The following is a 22,784-nucleotide window of genomic DNA, read 5'->3' on the forward strand; positions in this document are numbered from 1 at the left end:
TATGCATGCATACACATTTAAATATTGAGTACATGGCATGGCATCTTGAGGCTTTTAACAAAAATATTTTTATTTCGGTAACGCTTGCCTTTTAGCTTTTCAAACGCTTTTAAGAAACACGCAGACAATTTTCTAGAAATAGAATTACACAATTATAAATCTTGAAATTTCCTTATTTCATTATTGGGTTTTGGTAGAAACCTAAGAAATGCATTTTCATGTTCTCTTATGAGGAATGGACTTTTATGTATTGAACCCTTTAATAATACAACATTAAAGGCATAGTCGTTTTAATTTTATAAAGCCTCAAAACACCATTTGCAAAAACATCTTATAATAATTGTATAAGTAATTCATGGGACATGCTCACAGTTTTTTTGTTTGTTCATCATGCTTAGTCTAAGCGTGACAATTTTAAGGACTTTCATTAATCATTTAATACGCAGTACAATAAAAGCATATCGAGGGAGCTCAATGATGCATCCTCTTGGCGTTAATTCTTGCCAATCAAAGGTCGAACGAGGTTACCTTTTAGTTGCCTTTCGTCTATGCCGACATAATGCATTAATACGTTAATTGTTTACCATTCACTTTATTTTGTAACTGATTCGCGTGTTTTCCAAAACTTCAATTAAAATAGGAGTTACAATAATAATTTACATTTGTTTGCGTTATTTTTGCAAGTTTATCAATTTAAACTGATGACTACTATGTGTGTTTATAATGCCGCTCCTATTATATATATATGTGTAATATGTCATGTAATATGCGTGAACAATAAATTGTATCCTCGTGGTAATCTGTGAACATTCCCCTTAAGAAAATAAAAGATATATGTCATTAAAGCTACTACAATACACTTCGAGCACACAGTTATGTGTTTTGAGTCTTTGGGTATTTATTATTTAACTATCGGATTATAACACATACCATGCCACATTTAATATTTGTTTAAGCATTTGTTTGATCATACCACAAAACACACGGTCATGAATAATTTGAAAACCAAAAACTAATCTGGAATATACGCATACGAACATATCTGAACTTTCATATCTGCGAATGATGATGCTCGATAACCGGTCGGTCGTTTATTTATACCTAAAGACTCAAAACCTTAAAATTTAAAGACATAATAATCGATTAAATTGCTCAATAAACCATAGTGCAATTAAAGCAAAACTTAAGTCCATAGTTGTTTACGTACGCTTTTAATAGATAAAACCCAATTAAATGTTACTTTTGTGTAATTTTTGAATGTATAATGTTTAGTTATAGAATTGAACATAAATACGATAATTTTACGTTTAACTGTAGACCAAAACAGACCTCTTATGTATGGATATAAGTTTATTTGCACTATGGTTTGTTGGTAAACACGTTAGAACAACTATGTTCAATAATATACTATACGGTATACACAATACACACGATATACTATTTCTACTACATATGATAATGAGAATAATACAAGTATTTAAAATGTATGCATATTTCATTGCAATCACGCATGGGGCGTTTTAAATTTATAAAGCTAGGTGTTATAAAGTGTATTGTATACGGACAGTCGTCCTTATAGAATGTTTATATGTGCATATGCATTCTTTTCCTATGAAATGTATGAACCGCCTGCACATATTGAACAAAAAGCAAAGATTAATGCTTAATAAATATCCTATGTGCGTAACACGTGGGTGCTCAGTTTCAAAATCATTAAGCAAAAAACATAAGATACAACTCATGCAATTTCTTTTAAAATTCCACTCGCAACCAGTTCGTAAAGCGAGTTCCTGTTTCTAACAACTTCAGTCAAACCCTCATTTTCCGTTCATGTTTTTGACTACTATGATACTACTGACCTTTGATCAATCCTCCCCTTTTGCGATGTTATTTTTTATAACGGCATCCAAGATTATTTCATATAAAGATCTTACGCAAACGCATGACATTAAGTTCAAGTACAATTAAAAACGTCCACATATGTGATTGCTTAGTCAAGACACGACAAACAAACATAATACAATATACAAATACAATTGTAAACATTACTTATAAAATCAAGATTGCATGATTTAATATGCAATCTCATTTCGTTCAAAAGACTTAAAAGAAGGAGTAATACAAACATAAACATACTACTACCATCGGTTGCAAATTAATTGAATGCGCCATTTTCTGTAGTATATATGTTTACTACGCTAAGAAAAAATGCATCATACAAAATGCAAATATATCTCCTGCAGTCTCACTCAGCAAGTCAAACAAAAGTATTATACAATAATAATAACTTTATGTATTTAATTAACGCGTTAATAGACACGTGTGTGTTAAGTTACGATTCAAAGGCAAACACATTAACAAATACTTAGTATATATGTGTGGTGAACTAACATAAACATTTTGACAATCTTTTGAAAGAAATCATATTGAATAATTTGTTAATTTGCGTCTCGACTATTGTTATATGGGTGCATTTTTCCTGCGTGTCTTAGAGTTATCAAAATGATTCAAATGATTCATGTTTAAAGCACAGAGGTGTCAAAGAATTACTTTTACACTCGTAAACTTATAATATGCATCAGTATTATTATGAAATGCAAATATAGCTCCTTCAGTAACATGCAAAAAGTCAAAAATAAAATATCAGACAGCAAAATAGTCGTTACCCATTAAATAGTAAAATTTAGTTTGCATAAATTGTATTCTCCTTAATATAATTGTTATAAAATCAAAATTCAAAGGCAAACACATGACACAATTCTTATTATATATATGTGGTGAATTAACAAAAACATTTCGACCAATAAAATCTATTGAAAGAAAACATATTGAATAATTGGTGATTTTGCGTTCAGACTAATTTTATATTAGTCTTGCTATGTGCAGTTTTTCCTACGTATCTTATAGTTATTCAAATGTTTATAATTACTTTTATACTCGTAAACTTAACATATAGACCAAGACATTGTGTTCTTGTGTGTGTTACTACTAACAAACACATCAGCAACTTGTGCAACATGTAAATCTATGTTATTTTGTTCATAAATGCATAAACGCCTACGTACACTGCTTAAGAATTGAAAGATCCAACTTTACAAGTGTACAAGGATAGTTGAGTGTATGCATATTTCAATGAAATCTGAAAATAACGCACTTTAAACTCAACACATACATCAGTAAACAATATAAATAAAGTAATGTACATTATTAACCCATTAATGCCTAGTGGACTCTTCCATCCTTTTAAATTGGATCAATTTATTTCCAAAATTAAGGATGTCTAGTATATTTATTTGTATATTTAGAATATTTCTTACATAAATTCCTTTAAGCAAATAGCGCAGACCCTGATGAGACATTGCTGTTTGCCAAGGCCTTTTTTCTAGACGCTAGGAATAAATGGGTTTATACTAGCTTACACATTACACATACAAATAACATACACACGCTAGTTATAGTGCGGAAATACATCAAAACAACAAACTATATTTTATTTTTATACAGTAAAATAATACAATTAAACAGGTATTCGTGATGTTGATTTTTAAACATAATCAGTTACTTAATCTTAAAATTAAAACGTCGTACATTCTTAAGAAGATCAGTGAAGTTTTAATGGACTTATATTGTTCATTGTGAGCGTTGTTAATCTGTTACCGACTGCATTAGCTTTCCATGATACACCGCTGGACATTAGTTTTGATTCATTACATTATTGCGTTAGGATAAACCACAAATATATAAAACTAGCGTATGCGTATAAACCCCAATGAGGCGCTTGTTAATAGTAGATAACTTATGTTTATGAATCTAAATGGAAATTAAACATTTAATTTATAGTTTTTCAAAGACATATATGAAGAACTTTAAGAAACATCTGTTGAAATATTTCATGAATGAACTTAGAACTGCACTGTTAATTGGTTGAAATGTGCTGATCATGAAACATGATGAATTCGGTCGTTACTGTTTTTATTATCAGAATTTGTAAACAATCCAACACTACAAATATACTAAATTCGTATGCACCTATCTAAAATCATATATGTTAAATTAACTGTCCATGTTACATCATATAGAAATAATACATAATGCAACTACACGATAATAACGCACGTTATAAAAACATTATAAAATGTAATGTTTTCATAAGATCTTGAAAACTAAAACCCAAAGAAAATTGAAACTCAAATGAAAGGTTAAATTGGTAAATACGTAGGAATACAGCTACACTACAGTTCAACAAAACTTTTTTTTTGGTACAAAATCAGTTATGTATGAAATATATAACACAAATATAAGTTCAATCAACGAAAAATTTATAGGTTAAGACACACATTAACACATTATATGAAATGGTACTACTTTAATTGTTAGTTTCATTATGAGCAATTCTTTTCATTCAGTCGCTACATGTAACTACCTGCTTATCACATCACTTTTTTTTATAAAAACACATATACTCCTAAACTAAACATCTTATCAAACAACAATATTACATTAAAAAGATACCCCTTTACAAATCATACAGTATGAAAACACAGATGTAGGTTATATGGCATAACAAACATTGGTTTGCATTAAAAATAGTTGTTCATTTAAATTGTTATATGAATAACATTTACATTTCAAATTAATGGCACGTAATTACATTTGCAATTTAATTGCGCATTTGTTTTAATATACTTTTATTTTCATCTGCTAAAAATACAAAATAATGATGTATATTGTATGGTATATTGAACATTAAGTTATATACATTTCATAAGGAGTACCAGGACGTAGACAAAAATTAAAGTTATGTTGAAAATAGTATCGAGAAACACACTTTAAAGTGTGTGCATCAGTCGAAATTTTATTGTGACAAAATGTGTCGGTAAATGTCCCAGTTTTTAAATGCCCAAAACAGGTAAAACAGAAGATGTTAATCTTATGATTGTTTGATTAAGTATTGAGAGCATACTAAACGGTTTTCGTGCTATCAAAATGATGATCGTGTTGTTAAAACAAACTTATTTTAGAAGCCTTTGGATACATATCTATGATTGCAATAATATATGTCCCTAGATGCAACGATCAAAGGACGAACACAAATTAACACGCTTATACACTATTTACATTTATGCAAATTCAGAAATGCTTAACATATCATAGGAGGCACACAATTTATGAAGCAACAATACACTGCAAGGCAAACAATATCGATAGCGTTTAAAAAAGTATCCTTCATGGTAAAAGTTTTTATCACTACCATTGTGTGCCATTAAAAATTAATGCTTTTAAAAAGAAATCAATACCAAACACATTCATTGAACACACACATTTTCCAATGCCAAAATTATACAACTGCACTGAGAAATATACAACAATATAAAGGTATACATACATACATTTGGCCACGTAATAGTACGAAACTGTAGAATATACACCATATCCTCAGATTCAGACAATACTGAATGTGCACTGTCGATATCATATGCAATATATAGACCGACTAATGTGCCAGTTTTAACGTGATTTGTCTTATGATTACGCAATTCCTTAGCAAATAATTGTACCGAAGCTATTGTTGTTCGTTTTCACCATTCTCTAAATTCATTTACATTCACACCGAATATTAACGACATGTGCAAACATTGAATACATTGAAAACAAAAACTTATAAATACAATGAGAATCAAAAAGCAAGCATGTATATACACTGCAAATACACCGACCCAAATAATGGAATACACACTTCACGAAATGCTCTAGTCGATTCGTATTAAAATTAACGTGAAGTGTTCGTAGTTGAAGACGTAATACATTGTTCGGGCATAGTTAAGTGCAACATATATAAACTGAGGAGCTGCGCCATGAGCGCATGATACGCCCGTCGTTCGCCAATGAAGTAGTAAGGTAATAAATAACCCTTTGAATCATTTTTTTACTTCAGTTTATTTGTATTTGAATACATGGTTTATTTTATAAGTACATGAGCATGGAGCGCCGTCTCCTTGACATTCATACCATATCTTTTTTTGAGTATATGTATGCGTGTATGGAATTCCAATGTTCCAGTCAAATCTCATCCAGTTGAATATGTGAATACTTGATAATTTAACATTGTAACATGGTAAATCCGATACGGTAGGACAGTCAATGAAATCATGAAATTTTGACGAACAAAGTCGCATAACTCTGGAACAACAATTCAGAATTCCGTCAAAAACGAAAGGGGATCAGGGTTTATCAATATTAAGATTGTGTTGAAATTTGAAAAAAATCCATCGAAGGATATTTGAGCTACGGAAGGACATTCAATGAAATCACGAAATTTTGACGAACAAAGTCCCATAACTCTGGAACAGCAATTCAGAATTCCGTCAAAAACGAAAGGGGATCAGGGTTTATAAATATTAAGATTGTGTTGAAATTTGAAAAAAATCCATCGAAGGATATTTGAGCTACGGTAGGACATTCAATGAAATCACGAAATTTTGACGAACAAAGTCCCATAACTCTGGAACGACAATTCAGAATTCCGTCAAAAACGAAAGGGGATCAGGGTTTATCAATATTAAGATTGTGTTGAAATTTGAAAAAAATCCATCGAAGGATATTTGAGCTACAGTAGGACATTCAATGAAATCACGAAATTTTGACGAACAAAGTCCCATAACTCTGGAACGACAATTCAGAATTCCGTCAAAAACGAAAGGGGATCAGGGTTTATCAATATTAAGATTGTGTTAAAATTTGAAGAAAATCTGTCAAAGGATATTTGACGTAGCGTACGACATTAACAGACGGACGGACAGACGCGGGGTATACCATAATACGTCCCGTCAAAGACGGGCGTATAAAAAGCAATCAAAATTGCCCGGTGATTGTAGTAAACATTACGGCTCCGTTGTTTTATCCGCCCTATGTTCGCTGTCAGCCTGAAGTCAAACACAATATATTTTCATTATAATATAATAAATTTGTACTATGAACACTCAGTTACACTTCTGAGGCAGCGCTTTTATAATTCTTACAATGTGTTTATTTTCTATGTATCTATTAATATATTTCAGAATTCGGTCTGAGTATAAACATATGCAGCGAAATCATTTATCTATTAGGCAAATACAATTGTATTCTGGTTTGCTGCACGAGGGAATAACAGTTCGCGAATAAATAAGAGGTTTTTTTCGCACATTTCTTTTATCTCTAACGAACCTCTGATCGGCGAGGCTTGGCTATCGCAAATAATACATTACACATGGACAATGTCGTACATTTTTAACATATGTATGACATGCATGATACACTCATGCGTCCAGAATATTGGCTGCATTGATTTGTGGAAGAAGAAAACTATTAATAGAAATAAAATGTAATAAGTTTTAATTATTTTGTAATTCTCCAGAGTATGCTACATGGTTATATAAATATTACATGTAATGAAGGTATTGATACTTCGCAAGTTAAGTACAACGTGTCTCTTAGGTTCGACCCTTGAATAACGTCCGATTCATATAAGCAATTACAATGATGAGGACGTCGATGTCTCAATCACAATCGCAGCGTTATAAAATCTGAACATATTGGGCGCCGCACAACAGTTTAAATTTCACATGAAAATGACAATGACCATAAATTAATGATTAGACATCATTCGAACGTTCATTGTCACTGGTAACCTCTAACAGATAAAGCTTGAAAATAGACCTCTTAGTAATCGCACGGAAGAGCCTCACTTGAGCTAATGTGTAAGATTGTTTCTTCCGGCGATGAGCTCCACTTTCACAACCAGATACCATGGACTGTAATATAACTCTCCGGCCGGAAATCAGACGTTTAGTTGTTTTAGGTTCCAATTCTTGAGTAGTGGGGGTGCATACTGTAGGTTGTCTTCGGGGCTGGGATGGTCAAGCGAATCTGTTCAGCTACAATCGTGTACACCAACGGGAGTTTTCATGACGGGACTGTAATTTATGATCGCTTACGGAGGTTCGGATTCTTCCTAATTTGCAATGATATCTCTTCGCGCTTGATTGAGCTATTCTGTTTTTCGGCGTAGTCGTCGAATAGTACTCTCGACTTTTTATGGATAACTTAAAGAGTGACGGTGACGGCTCTTGGTCGGCTTTCCAAGGGAAAGCTGCGGTGTATTTGTTGACGGGGCATTCGATTGACGCCGGCTGGTACGTATTAAGTCGGTGGTTTGATTCCAATACATTCGAATAACCACAATCGCTCAACTTAACTCTCTACGTTTACATGTGACTTATTTACGTTAAAGACGTGGTTCGGAAGCTTTGATAGGACCAAATTAACCAGATTGTCAATTCTTTACGATCCAGGAGCTGTCTCCAAGAGCTGCATCAGCAATTAATTATCTCATAATGTTGACAAGTTAATGATCTCCATTCCAGTGGGCTGTACTTAAAGTTAACATACAATCTCGTGTATTATCGCATTGTGTGGCTTTCATCAAATACTATGCACACGTATGCCATATATCTGGTCCGCACACAAAAAAGTCAGTTTCCGAACGAACGCCCTGTTTGCAGCTCCGTGATGGTAACCGCTAATACAAATATTCGTATAATATTTATTTTTCGAAAATTGAAAGCGAGATGTACACTTTGAAATTTGATGAAGTCCGTGACAATTTAAACCTGGTATTTATCTCAGTTAAGATAAAAGGGCCATTTGGCTTATAATTGTCATCAGAGAACGCAAATAAAACTGCAGCAGTGTGACTTTTGTTATGTTGTCGGTGTTGTTGTAATTATTATCCAGCGTAGAACGATGATGTGGGCACGAACTCAAATACTTCTATATCCGCTTGTGTCGCTTACCCAGCGACTTAATACCTATTCTGTAAGTTTCTATTATATAATGAAAAATAGGCATGCTTTTCAAAGTGTTGCACGGAACTGGTAGCTCGATAGGTGCCTGCATTTAACCAGGTGTAAACCGATGTGGTTGACTAATTTTCTGTTGCAGCGGGCATATAAACCATGAAAAGGTGGCGTTTGTTAGCGCTAATCCACAATTGTAAGCACGAAGGCACCCTGTAGTTGTGATTGCAGGTAGGGAAACTTCTGAACGTCTGTGCAATTGTAGATCAAATAAATGGCCGATTCAGATGAATTTTAAAAACTGCCTTTTAAAAAGATCTTCGTCAAACGAAGGTAGCATTTATTTTCAAAGTTTGTTAAGTCAGGGTACACTGGTTGCGCGATAGTTTATGGTTAAAGGATTGTTTCTGCTAGTGTAACGGCGTAGTGGTAAGTTTGGATTGACGCTGCTGGTCCCGGTAAGCATTTTCTCAGTTTAATTTTCTTCTCAACTGATAGTTGCTTTGTCGTCAGCATCTCCTCTTGTATTGCATTAACCTTTGTTTATGACAGAGCCTACTCTTTGATCGATTCATATATTTTCAGTTTCGTGTTGTGATTGGGGATGTTAGACAATATATCAATGTCGACTCACACATGGCATCTTCGGTATTTTGTAAGTGACGCTTAAGTATTCCTATGTGGGTATCTCGATTCGGATGTCATTTCTAAATATTCATTTCAATGAGCTGGTAACGACATTAATTAATTGATGAACTGAACCTTCGGTAGTGTAGTACAATGTAAAGAAGTGAAACTCCAGCTGCTGGAGCAGTATTGCATTCTCAGTATATACAATTAGTTGGCCCTTTTTAAGGACAAGTGACCCTGAAATTCCAGCTGCTGAAGCAGTATTGCATTCTCATTATATACAATTAGTTGGCCATAATTAAGGGCAAGTGACCATGAAACAGTAGGTAGGATGCTTTAAATGGGCCTTTTTCACAGATTTTGGCATGTTTTGACGTGTGTCATTCAATTCTTTATATTGAGAAATGTAAACATTGGATCTAAAAAGCTCCAATAAAAAATCAAGAATGAAATTACAAAACGAAAAACAAGGTAACCCTCAGCACGGCTCGAACCACTGACCCCTGGAGACCTGGAGTAAAAAGTCTACCAATTAGACCACTCGGCAATCCTACCTCATACAATGAATGTTGTATTTTGTACTTAATATAGGCAAGCCTCGTAGTTTCACAAAATATAACGACAACGACATAACTCCCCAAACTAATCAATCGTTTCGCGTTGCAACGCTTTATAATTTTCAGGTTTTTAAATCGTCAAACGATGCGTATAATGGTTATTTTAGAGCATGGTAAATGTTGAGTATTACTGTTTACTCACATATATCATAACTAAAACGAAAATTTGCGAATCTGAAACAACTTTTTTTTTCAAATTTGTCAATTTACCAAAACGTTAAAAGGCCCCTTAAAGGGATCTTTTCACGCTTTGGTAAATTGACAAAATTGAAAAAATTTGTTTCAGATTCGCAAATTTTCGTTTTAGTTATGATATTTGTGAGGAAACAGTAATACTGAACATTTACCATGGTCTAATATAGCCATTATATGCATCTTTTGACGATTTTAAAACCTAAAAATTATAAAGCGTTGCAACGCGAAACGATTGAATAATTTGGAGAGTTCTGTTTTTGTCGTTAAGTTTTGTGAAACTACGAAGTTTGCTTATATAAGGCATAAAATACTTCAAGTATATGTACTCGGCGGAATAGCTCAGTTGGCTAGAGCGTTTTTACTTCAGGACTCTGTCAGGACTCCAGGGGTCACTGGTTCGAAACCTGGTCCGGGCAATGTTCTTTTCCTTTTTTAAATTTTATTCTTGATTTTTTACTGGAGCTTTTACGATGCAATGTTTACATTTATCGATATAAAGCATTTAATGAATAAGTTAAAAAAAATGCCAAAAACTGTGAAAAGGCCCCTTTAAATAATGTCTGATTAATATTAATACAAACAATAATCATGACGTCAATGTCATATTCACAATTCCATCAATAGAAGCGCAACTGCAGATGCACTTTTATGAAAATACAACGTATCGTTCAATAACAGTAAATTTGCATTTATATAGACTAATAAATTATTAAGTCAAATTAAGCCGTATGTAGATAACGGTACCATATTGTTCATACAACAAACATTAACTGAACTCTCTAAAAAATGACACGGTTACTTCTTCAGCAGTGAACATTTTGTTTTTCAAACATGAAGCACAATCCTATGTCCTTACATCGTATGGCTCCTAGATATATAGTTCGACTTACACATTTCGCGTATATAGTAACTCAATGTGTATTTTGAAATATGTTATATTCATTATATACAAAGGTCTAATAAAAGGGCTTTTCATATTAAGATAAATTTGACATTCTTTATCGGAATGTTTTGTTTTCGGAACATGGTTTAACGGAAACACTTGCATTTGTTTAAGAAAAGCACAAGAAGATTTGTTAATTTGATATATCAATAGGAACTAGTAACTAAGTAGTCTTGTTGAATGTAAAACAATACCTTCTTCCTATGCAGGTTGTCTATACTCTCCTGCATTTTGTTAAGCTGAGCCAGACTGAAACGTGAAGGATATCACATTAGTAAGCGTCTAAAGAAAGAAGAGATATTACGTTGTACTTTCTTTCCAAAAAGATTCAGTGTTAAAAAGCATTTCTACATGCGAGTGTCTTATATTTTATGTCTTTAGGGTGTTCATTATTTTTACAACGATTTTCTTCCTGTATGGTCTTTTTTAAAAGTAAAGATTGTCGACCACACCTGTTACTTACATATTCAAGTTAATGCTGACACGTGTATTACTTTCAGATTTTGACAATTTACTACGTGCATCTAATATTTAATTAGATGGCAGGTGCTACAGGAGTATTTAATCATACCTAAACAATATAATACAATTGTTATACAGGTTTATGTTTCTTTAGAACATTATAACCTGTTTGTTTGGAATCAGCAAATACGCATTAAATCGGTAAATGGTCTTAAAAACTAACAATTTATGAGAATGGAAGATGCCTAAGAATACGTTATTTAATGTTACAATGGTGCTGAAATATATGATAATTAACTGATATTCACATCAAATAATTATAACCGCACATAAATGAACAGAAAATGCATACGTACACCAGGCGTCTAAACTCATCCTCCCTCTCAGCCTGCAATATCATATTATAATATTACGGTTAAGAAACAAGTATTGCAATGGGGTAGCGTGGTAGTTCAGGCAAACATAATTTGTATAATAAAAGGTAGGTTTCAAAAAATACATTGAAAACAAATATAATTTAAACTCCTCGTCCTTTTTGACTGTCAGTATGTGCAATACATGCTATTATGTGCACGTATGCTAAACACTGGAGCTGCGTAACAATCAACTCATAGTCCAAACTGTTTTCGTAATTTAACATATAATATAACAAATCAATGAAAGGGTGGGTGGTCTACAGCGCGCCTTTTCAATATGTAGGAACACAATTTAAAATTATCAATTACACATCATACTTTAAGTCGAGTTATAATTAATATATAACTAAGGAAAACATATTTCAAATTGAAACTTAATAGGACGTAATTTATTGAATGCAATCTTTTCGTATCCACTATACAAATGCACAATACAAGGTAATCCACCCTTAATTACACGCCTTACACAACAACATTACAAGTTATTGGTATATACTTCTGCATTGTTTCTATACGCGTCTGAACCAGTTAACATATTTGTTAACGCCGATGTTCTTCTTGCAAGCTGTTTGAACCCCCAACGCTAGTCATAGACCGATTTAATATCGCGACTCCAGTGTTCACGTTATGTTTATGTTTGATGTTGTATACATATTACTGATCAATGCCTTTAAATAAAAGACTAGCGGATGCAAACAAGAATAACTTACATGGTAATATTTTCTGCTGAAGCATTATTCATATATGGATCATAATGCAAGTGAAAAATATGTCAACAAAGCAAATATACCTCTACAAGGGCAATATAATCAAAGCTGACAAGTATATTTAATATTCTTTACGATTTTAACAAAGTATTATTTTCGTAATTAAACGAATGCGGCTTGGCAATCTTTACGTAAGCACGGTGTTTTCTAATCCGATGACAATCTTTTTAAACACAATATTTACATCCTCAAGACAATTAACGTGGCCAAAGTCATTTAAATCACTGGATCGCACGCCAGCAACCGCGGGTACCATACCGACCCGTCTTCTGTACGAGATGAACATTTCGTGTGCATTCATCGCAAAACATTTGCTCTCGGGCATTCTCGGACATACGGCATGCAAAACACTGACTTACAAGAACCGGATACTTTCTTGGTTTTTCAATCTCGTTTAAAAATATTTGATACTTGTTTACTCAATTTATATTGTTTGGAGTCACAAAGTACAAAATTGTTATTTCTACATAGTTTCATACAATTGCATTTCTATGCGTAAAAATAAAATAAGATTCACCATTGTTCATACATAAGTACATGTTTTCCAAATTTTTAATTTGAAAGAGCTTTCTTGAAGGGTAACTTATAGGAATGCATTGGTGTAATCTCCTTCGGAATTTATGTTTGTAATTGATTTGGACAGGTGACCTTGTCGGATATTTTAACGCTGACCACAGAACCGGATTGCAAATACTACGGATTTAAATATTACAACTGCACGAATATGACCAGCTCCAATGTCTGGTTTGTTTGTGTAAATGACCTCCAGACATTGTCTGTTATTCACCTTGGCCTAATAAATGAGCAAAACCATAATCAATCATAATTAAAAGGTAAAGCATTGTTTAGTTTAAGGTTAGTTATTAAGTGCATAAACTCAAACATAGGAACACAAACAATAAATTGAGAGACATCACACATACATTTAAAATAGAAATACATTAAATGTCATACGAGATTCGAACATCGACATCTTATAAACAAAGATTCTATTGCGGCTTCTATGTAAATTGGGTTGCATTAATTACTACTGTTAGAGATCCTCGTGTTATGTCAATGTTAACAATAATTAAAGCCACATTCACAATTATTCCTAACGTGCAACTTAACACATGAGGTATAACTTTGTTTAATTTAAACTAGTGTGTTCCGGCTATTTGACCGGGACTTGCATTTTATTAGTATATACCCTATATATGCTAGTTTTTTTTTTATCCAACACAATGAGAACGTTTATATTGCGAGTATGATTCCTTTAATATGTAAACAATTCTGCTAACTATTATTTTAAAATTATTCAGTGAGCTTTATGAGGTAACCTATATTGGTGTGGCTTATTTAAACAGACCGTATATATAGAGAACCAGGTCAAATAATGTCAATCTAATGCGTTGATTTGAAATAATTATTTTGAACGATCATTTAACAACTATCGAATATTAATCATGTTGACATATATCGTTTTTTCGGTAGCGTTGAACTAAATTGTCTACAAAATTGTTGTGCTCAATTTTAAGTGCATCGTCTAAAAACACACATATTTCTTGATTCTAATATATATTTTATAAGACATTATTTTATTTAACTTACCGCTTGCATCATCTTAGTCATCCTGAAATATGAAACAACTAACTAGTTTAAGTAAACATTTACGAAAAAAAGTAAATATGTGAACATCGCATATAATCCATTTGTTTACAATATTCTTATAATAGATACACCATCAGTATAATTGATTTCATATAGCATAACTTACATCGTATTACGACACTCCTCTTCATGTTTCGCCTGCATAATATATATTACACTATATATTAGAATTATGTGTCATTTCAAGAGAACATGCATGGTAAATTCAAGCAGTGAAAATGGTTTAGAAAAAAATGTGCAAAACACACAATAAATAAAACATCTCTCATATGAACATATCAAGCTAATTGATTACTAATAACAGTTTAAGTATAGATACTACGCGAAATTATATGTCAATATATCGGGGAATGCAATTATATCGAAAGTGTTTTCATTATGCAGTATACGTATTACTACCAGGGTCACTGTACCAGTAATGAACAATTAATCACATATACACTGAGGTAATAATTGTTAATTTAAATGTGTTGCTTGGCTATTAAACGAATGCGGCTTAACCATCTTTACGTAAGCATTTTGTTTACTGATCAGGGGACATAATTTGTTCAAACCGATTAATTACGGCCTCAAAACAATTAACGTAACCAAAGTCATTTAAATCACTTGATAGCAAGCCAGCAACCGCGGTTAGGATACCGGTAAGTCTCTTGTACGAGATGAACATTCCCTGGGCATTTATCACGAACTATGTGCTCTAGGGCATACGACATACAACAAACTGAATAACCAGATGTTTTCTTTTTTTTTCAATATCGTTTTAAAATGATAATTGATTTTTTTTTATAAATTAATTTTGTTCAGAGTAAATAAATAAGTTACTGAATAAAATTTGTATTTTTTACAAAGCTTAATGCATTGTTTTGAATTTCACGGCGTAAAAAAATATTAAACAAACACCTATGTTTATATATTTGTATCTGTATTCAAAAAATTAACACAATTTCTTTAAACATCGATCGTGGTATTGATAAAATGTGTTAAGGAATTGAAACTTTAATTTATAAAGCCGCTCGTCGAACTTGATATTTCTTTGTGTATTATGCGAATAATAAAACATCTAATTGTTGAACGCCAAATGTAATGCAGACAATTTAAGTGTGAACGCAAGCGTTTTATTTTTATGTTCATAATAGTTGTACAAGCGTACACTTGTCTTATCGATGTTAAGAAATCGGATAAATAAATCAACAATAACGCGCCATATTGGGTTTAAATAATTATTTGCAGTACAATTCAAATGGTATTAATTGGGATAGCTACTGGTCATACAAATAGACAGACCACCACTTGTTTGGTTGAGTAGTTGAGTAGTTAATAGGGCTGCAACGGGTACCCGAAATATCCGATGATATCGGATCCAACTTCAGATTCGCGGGTACGGATCCACCCCTGGAAATTTCGGTTCCGAATATTTATTTTCATAGTTGTATGTAACCTAGCGTTGTTTTCATATTAAATATAATTTAAATATAATTTAAAACTCCTCGTCCTTTTTTGACTGTCAGTATGTGCAATACATGCTATTATGTGCACGTATGCAAAAAGCTGGAGCTGCGTAACAATCAACTCATGGTCCAAACTGTTTTCGTAATTTAACATATAATATAACAAATCAATGAAAGGTTGGGTGGCCTTTTCAATATGTAGGAACACAATTTAAATTTATCAATTACACAGCATACTTTAAGTCAGTTATAATTAATATATAACTAAGGAAAACATATTTCAAATTGAAACTTAATAGGACGTAATTTATTGAATGCAATCTTTTCGTATCCACTCTACAAATGCACAATAATAGGTAATTTACCCTTAATTGCACGCCTTACACAACAACATTACAATTTATTGGTATATACTTCTGCATTGTTTCTATACTCGTCTGAACCAGTTAACATTTTTGTTAACGCCGATGTTCTTCTTGCAAGTTGTTTGAACCCCCAACGCTAGTCATAGACCGATTGAATATCGCGACTCCAGTGTTCACGTTATGTTTATGTTTGATGTTGTTGTATGTCGTGTGCTGTAGTATACATATTACTGATCAATGCCTTTAAATAAAAGACTAGCGGATGCAAACAAGAATAACTCGCACGGTAATATTTTCTGGAGATGCATTTTCCATAAATCAATCATAATGCTAGTGAAAAAAAGATGTCAACAAAGCAAATATACCTCTACGAGGGCAATATAATCAAAGGAGGCTAGTATCACCATAAAATTGATTGAGTCACGAAATACACGTTTGGTATGTTTACAAATATTAAACCATCAACTAATAAACAAACACCTTTGTTTACACACATAGGTTTTAAGGAGTTTACACTTAACGACTGAATTTTTAAAGCCGCCTGTCGAACTTGGTATTGTTTGTGTATTAAGCCATTTCAATGAAACAACTTATCGTTCAACGAAAATGTACTGCGGATGATTTAAATGTGCATGCATGCGATTGATAAATATTTTCATAATAGTTGTTTAAGCGTAAAATTGTCTTATAGAAGTGAGAACTTTGATAAATAGATCATCATTAAAGCGCAATATTAGGTTTCAATAAATATTTGCATTATATTTCAAATGTTATTCATTGGGGTAGCTACTGGACATAACAATGGACAAACAACATGATCGTTTTTGTTTAAGTCGTTTACTAGAGGCTTAGGCCAACCTTAACAACAACAGTCACAAAAAATCCACGGTGACACATAACATATGTGCTACAGTAAGCATAATGAGTACATGATGTCAAAGAGCGTTAATAAAGGGTAACGTATAGGCATACAATGGTGGGTACTTTTTCGAAATATAAACGTTACTGAAAAGGTGACCTTGGCGAATAATTTAACGCTGCCAACATAATCGGATTTAAACTAGGGATGGCAAACCTAAGCAAATCCGTAACCGGTTAACCTGATTCGATATTCGAGCGGTCAACCGACAGGCGTTGTACCACATAAATGAAAAAAAAAACATCCGAAAAACGTATTCGTTTATAAACAATTTCATGTATATGCAAATATACTCTGTCTTGTTGATTGTCTTGTAACATAATTACGTTAACAATTTTATCAATTCAATACTGTTTCTTTACACATTTTGTTGGTCCTTTTAATTGGGAACTCAAATTTTGAATTTTATTTTATACATTGTGAATCTAATACTCAGTCATTTCCGGAAGTTATTTCTGACATTTTGTGCAAGCTTGTCGGTGAACTGTGATATTTCTTTGTTGTAATATTACATTCATGTCATTTACACATAATTATTGTACTACATCTTGATCAATAAAAGCTAGCTAGTGCATAATTTGAATTATGTTGTGTTTTATTAACACTCAGTATCCTTTAAGAATTACGCGCATTAACAGTTTGCTGATAAATAACAATTCGCGTAAATATATTTTGCAATGGGCATAGTGGTTTCCAAACTTCTGTTGTTAAGGCCTGTTTATACTCAATGTCTTTATTAGGGCGTTTAAGTTTGCAATAGTTGTTAAAACAAAAGTGATCAGGTGTAATCACAGTGGCAATCTTTATTGATTTTATCAAGCAATGGTAGTCAACATAATGGCATACTTGATCCACAGGGGGGCATTAAGGGGTGGTAATTGACGATAATTTGCGATAAGATAAGCGGATTAGCCAATACAGTGAAATTAAATAAAAACAAAACTAACGATTTGAGCATTTATTGCGTTCAACCAAATATTGTGTTTTCTGCAAGAGTAACCAAATATTATTTTGTAACCGGTTAACCTCTTTAAAAAACGGATAACCGGTTAACCGATTAACCGTTGCCACCCCTAATTTAAACCAATAAACATTTTCATATTACAACTGTACCGATATGACCAGCTCTATTGTCTGCTGGATTAACTTAATGACAACACAAATCGATTATTACTTATTTGTATAACAATATACCATAAAACTGTTCAAACACAATGATAACGTTAGTGTTGATAATCTGATTCCTTTTAATATGTAAACATGTTCGTTAAAAATTAACGATAGTAATAATAATGTATTTGCTAAGTATTATCTGTTAAACAAAAACTCACCGAAAGCGCAAATGTGACATATTAAAAATATCTGAACTGTTTTGCTTTTGCAAAATACCTCTAACGCTGCATTTATCGGACGTGGACAGTTATTTTAAAATGTTTCCTGCATAGATACGCAGTATCTTTCAGCAAAAGATGCATTGTGTTACTACTGCGAACAGAGCTCAAAGTTTACCTAAAACTGTGAATTAAATGCATGTTCGACTTTTCATTTAAACTGATCTCGATTTCATCATGCGTTCCACTCGATTCACTTCACATATACACAGGAAGTTTTCAATAAATACTAACAATCTAGGGTGAAAGATAAATCTTAGCATTGTGTTAAAAATTGATAATGTTTATTCTACAAATTAAATGTGCACGATACGAAATTGTGTTAAATGAATAAATTACGATAACGTACTTCAAAATCAACATAAATCTTTAAGTAGACAACATAATGTATTATCATATTAAGGGTTGAATCCCAAATACATAAATGATGAATTCGTAAAGCTCGACATATGAATGCATCGACAATGCATACTTTTGAAGCATTATCAAGACGACCTGAAACTGCGACCAATGCAAAGATGATATAGGTTGCGTCAATAAGGCGACAAGCCTATGCAACATAACATTGGTATTACGTGCAACAGAGTATTGAAAACAGTATATTATAATTAGACGCATTTTCAAATGATCGATAGAAAGCGTTTAATAGTTCATAAATCTTACCAATTATGTTAATGATCAACCCTAAATGAATTGTTATTGTGTCAGCATGGTTATTTCGTCTGTCTGAATATTATACACATTAAGTTCTTTAATGGAACTTTTTCCATGGGCATTACGAATGGTATGTTTTCAAAAATGTGAACAAATCCCTTTCGAAGGGCATACACTTTGAATCACACCGTCGTGACAGGAGTCAATGACGTTATTACTTTTTTTTACAGATGTATACTTCGAGCTCGTTGATGCTCTGTTTCACATGATGTTTTAACTTTGAAACAGGAAAACAAGTCAACAGTAAAAACTATTTAAATATATGATACTTAAAACAGCTTTTTTTTGATTAATCAATCAGTAAATTAACATTTTAATATCTGTGTATTTGAGGGTTACATGCAAGAAAAAGAACAAAAACCATACCTTCGTCTCCAAACCATCAACTTTCTTATTCAGAGCATCGAAACATTCCAGACTGAAGATTTAAAGAATTAAAATGTACACAGACACTAAATCATGTTTAGCTTTTACGGGACTTGTTTAATAGATTACTCTTTACGTTGGCTTTAACCATTAATCCTCATTTTACAAATGTAAAAATGTATTACACAATAATTACAAAATATAGAGTAATTTTAAAACGACCGAAAAACAGCTGGTACATTTCACGTCGATGCGACCGACATAATGTGTATACAGCATATATCAAAATAAATAATGCGTTAACGTGGTGTAAAACATATACGAAGTGTTATTCAAAATAATGTGTCTGAATACACACCTATCTATTATTAAAATCTAAAGAGTACTAAAATATTTGAAATAGAACACAAACAGTTTTATAATACGAACCCTATGATCTTTAAATGTTATCTACTTAATTATAAGTTCAACATGTCTTCATGAATATCAAGCGCCATGTGAACTATGAAATCTCAACACTGCATTGTCCTTAACAATAAATTGAAAACCTTACTAAACTGATTAATGTAAGATACAGACTGTACTATATTATATTGGGCGTGTTTATTTATTTTAAAGCGATGTTTTCAATATGTGTTTGTTCACTTCAAACATGAGTGTATTATTACTTGCAAAGTATATCTAGTTATGTGTAGTGTCTGTGAGATTTCTAAACAAATATTTGCTGTTATTAATCGTGTTTAATAACAAATTATTCACACGCAAACTATAACTCAATCCTTAATAACGGTAAACCCACAATTGTACGTGTTTAACCCTGCACTAATCCCACCAAAGTAATAAATCCAGTTCCTACGTACGCTTGATTTCTGAATCCCTCCTCTTTCTCGGCCTGTAAAGATAGCATATTAACCCTATTAAGGTTTTGAATCAATACTAAGTGTTTATGAACTATGCTTACACATTTTGAAGGAGACATGAACATGGACTGTTTAAATAAGACAGTGATCCTGGCAGTGGTAAGATGTACATATGCTGAAGTTAAGATTTTACCGCAGTTGACAATTCACCAAGCTCATGTGCAAAGTGCGATTGAACATATTGTATCATATTAATATGTTGAGTGTATTAAAGTGGTACTGAAGGACACTGATAAACGCTTTGCCAATAAATTGTTGCGTAGCGAATGTCCGGAACACACTTCAAGTTAAAAGTCAAAAATTTCTTAACAACCATATATCAAACTTTTCAGAAATAAATTGTTCACCAAATTTCTACTACAAACGATTACCAACTTAAGTATGATAATTAAATATAATGTATCATACGATCACGGCATTGTTGTTTTATTTAATTACTTAAACAATATGCATGTTTCGTACATTGCCTTCATCAGTAGTCAAGCCGAGATTTTCCGAATCTACGAATGAGATACAACATAAAAATGCATTCTAATTTATTAAGATTCAGTTACAATATCAACACATTTACATGTGTTAACGTTACATTATGTTGAAGTTAAAAATGTGTTTGTTGTATTCCATATTGATCAGTCATCGTAATATCTTCACGAACAGGCTAAAACTTCACCGCCTGATATCATTTAAATATGAATGTTAAAGCGGACAAGTCCTTTTGATAAATGTGTGCGATTAGTAAGACTTTTGTTGATTAAGGTGGAAATAGGGACGTAAAGTAATGCAAACGATTTCATGATTTTTTATACATTGATGACGTTTAAATTAAAGTATTATATTTTTTAATAACACTTATCCACACCATTTTACAAATTTTACAATCCAATATGAATACCAATTTATAATTAAATATACAATATAAAGAAGTGAAACTCCAGCTGCTGGAGCAGTATTGAATTTTCATTAAAACACTTAATTGGTCCTTTATTTAAGGCAAGTGACCGATTGCCCAAACAGTACAAAACAGCACAATACAGCACAATACAAACCAACATAAACACAAAATAAGAAATAAGAAAACTTTGCAATAGTTGAATAAAGTACTTTACTATTCAAAAACGCCTTTCTGGTTTTTTCGCGCAGATCAATAAGGTATACACAATAGTGTAATGGACTTACCTCTTTTTTCAAATGATTACGCCTGAAATGGAATTAAAACACATTCAAATCGAGTTGATATTTTTTATCGAATAGTTATGCAAGCTAGTAATTTTTGATTGTATGTAACTGTCTAAAACTCTACATCTTTAATTTGTATATTAATCATTCTACAAAACAAAAAAGATTCAGTATTAAAAAGCATTTCTACATGCGATTGTCTTATAGTCAATGTTTTAAGGATGTTCATTATTTTTAAAACGATTTTCTTCGCGTATGGTCTTTTAAAAATAAGGATTGTTGACCACACCTGTTGATTACATATTCAAGTAAATACTGGCTCGTGTATTGCTTTCAGATTTTGACAATTTACTATGTGAATGTAATATTTAAATAGTTGGCCTGTGTTACAGGAGTATTTAATCATAGCCAAACAATATATATACAATTGTTCTACAGGTTAATGTTTCTTTAGAACATAATAACGTGTTTTTTTGAATTAGCAAATACAAATTAATTCGGTTAATGGTCTTAAATATTTACTTTTTCAAGAATGAAAGAAGAATATATATACGTTGTTTAATGTTTCGAGAGTGTTAAATATATTATAACTAACTTATGTTCACATCACATAATTATAACCGCACATAAATGAACAGAAAATGTATACGTACAGCAGGCGTCTAAACTCATCCTCCCTCTCAGCCTGCAATATCATATTATAATATTATGGTTAAGAAAACAGTATTGCAATAGAGTAGCTGAGTAGCGTGGTAGCAAAGGCAAACATTATTCGAATAATAAAAGGTACGTTTCGAAAAAAAAAAACATTGAAAACACATATAATTTTAAAATCCTCGGCCTTGTCTGACTGCCAGTATGTGCAATACATGTTAAAGGCGAGGTGCACGTGTGTTAAACACTGGAGCTGCGTTACAATCAACTCATGGACAAACGCGATTAAACTTCTCTCGTCATTTGCAATATGTTAT

The 22,784-nt window shown here is 32.3% G+C and overlaps 1 protein-coding gene across 1 annotated transcript in view; it reads right to left on the reverse strand.

Annotated features, from left to right (window-relative positions):
• LOC127860025 (transient receptor potential cation channel subfamily M member 1-like) overlaps positions 1–22,784 on the reverse strand; it is an 86,237-nt gene that overhangs the window by 41 nt on the left and 63,412 nt on the right. Inside the window, exons 18-26 of the mRNA XM_052397741.1 lie at positions 22,467–22,498; positions 21,814–21,835; positions 20,578–20,609; positions 19,718–19,769; positions 14,621–14,652; positions 14,455–14,476; positions 12,038–12,069; positions 11,414–11,468; positions 1–6,923 (exon numbers count right to left, since the gene is read on the reverse strand). The exon at positions 1–6,923 is cut by the window's left edge and continues 41 nt beyond it. Of these exons, the coding sequence (XP_052253701.1) occupies positions 6,882–6,923; positions 11,414–11,468; positions 12,038–12,069; positions 14,455–14,476; positions 14,621–14,652; positions 19,718–19,769; positions 20,578–20,609; positions 21,814–21,835; positions 22,467–22,498 (321 nt within the window). The 3' untranslated portion in view covers positions 1–6,881. The remainder of the gene's footprint in view (positions 6,924–11,413; positions 11,469–12,037; positions 12,070–14,454; positions 14,477–14,620; positions 14,653–19,717; positions 19,770–20,577; positions 20,610–21,813; positions 21,836–22,466; positions 22,499–22,784) is intronic.

The sequence above is a fragment of the Dreissena polymorpha genome, chromosome 15, assembly GCF_020536995.1.
Source record: "Dreissena polymorpha isolate Duluth1 chromosome 15, UMN_Dpol_1.0, whole genome shotgun sequence".
Taxonomy (NCBI): domain Eukaryota; kingdom Metazoa; phylum Mollusca; class Bivalvia; order Myida; family Dreissenidae; genus Dreissena; species Dreissena polymorpha.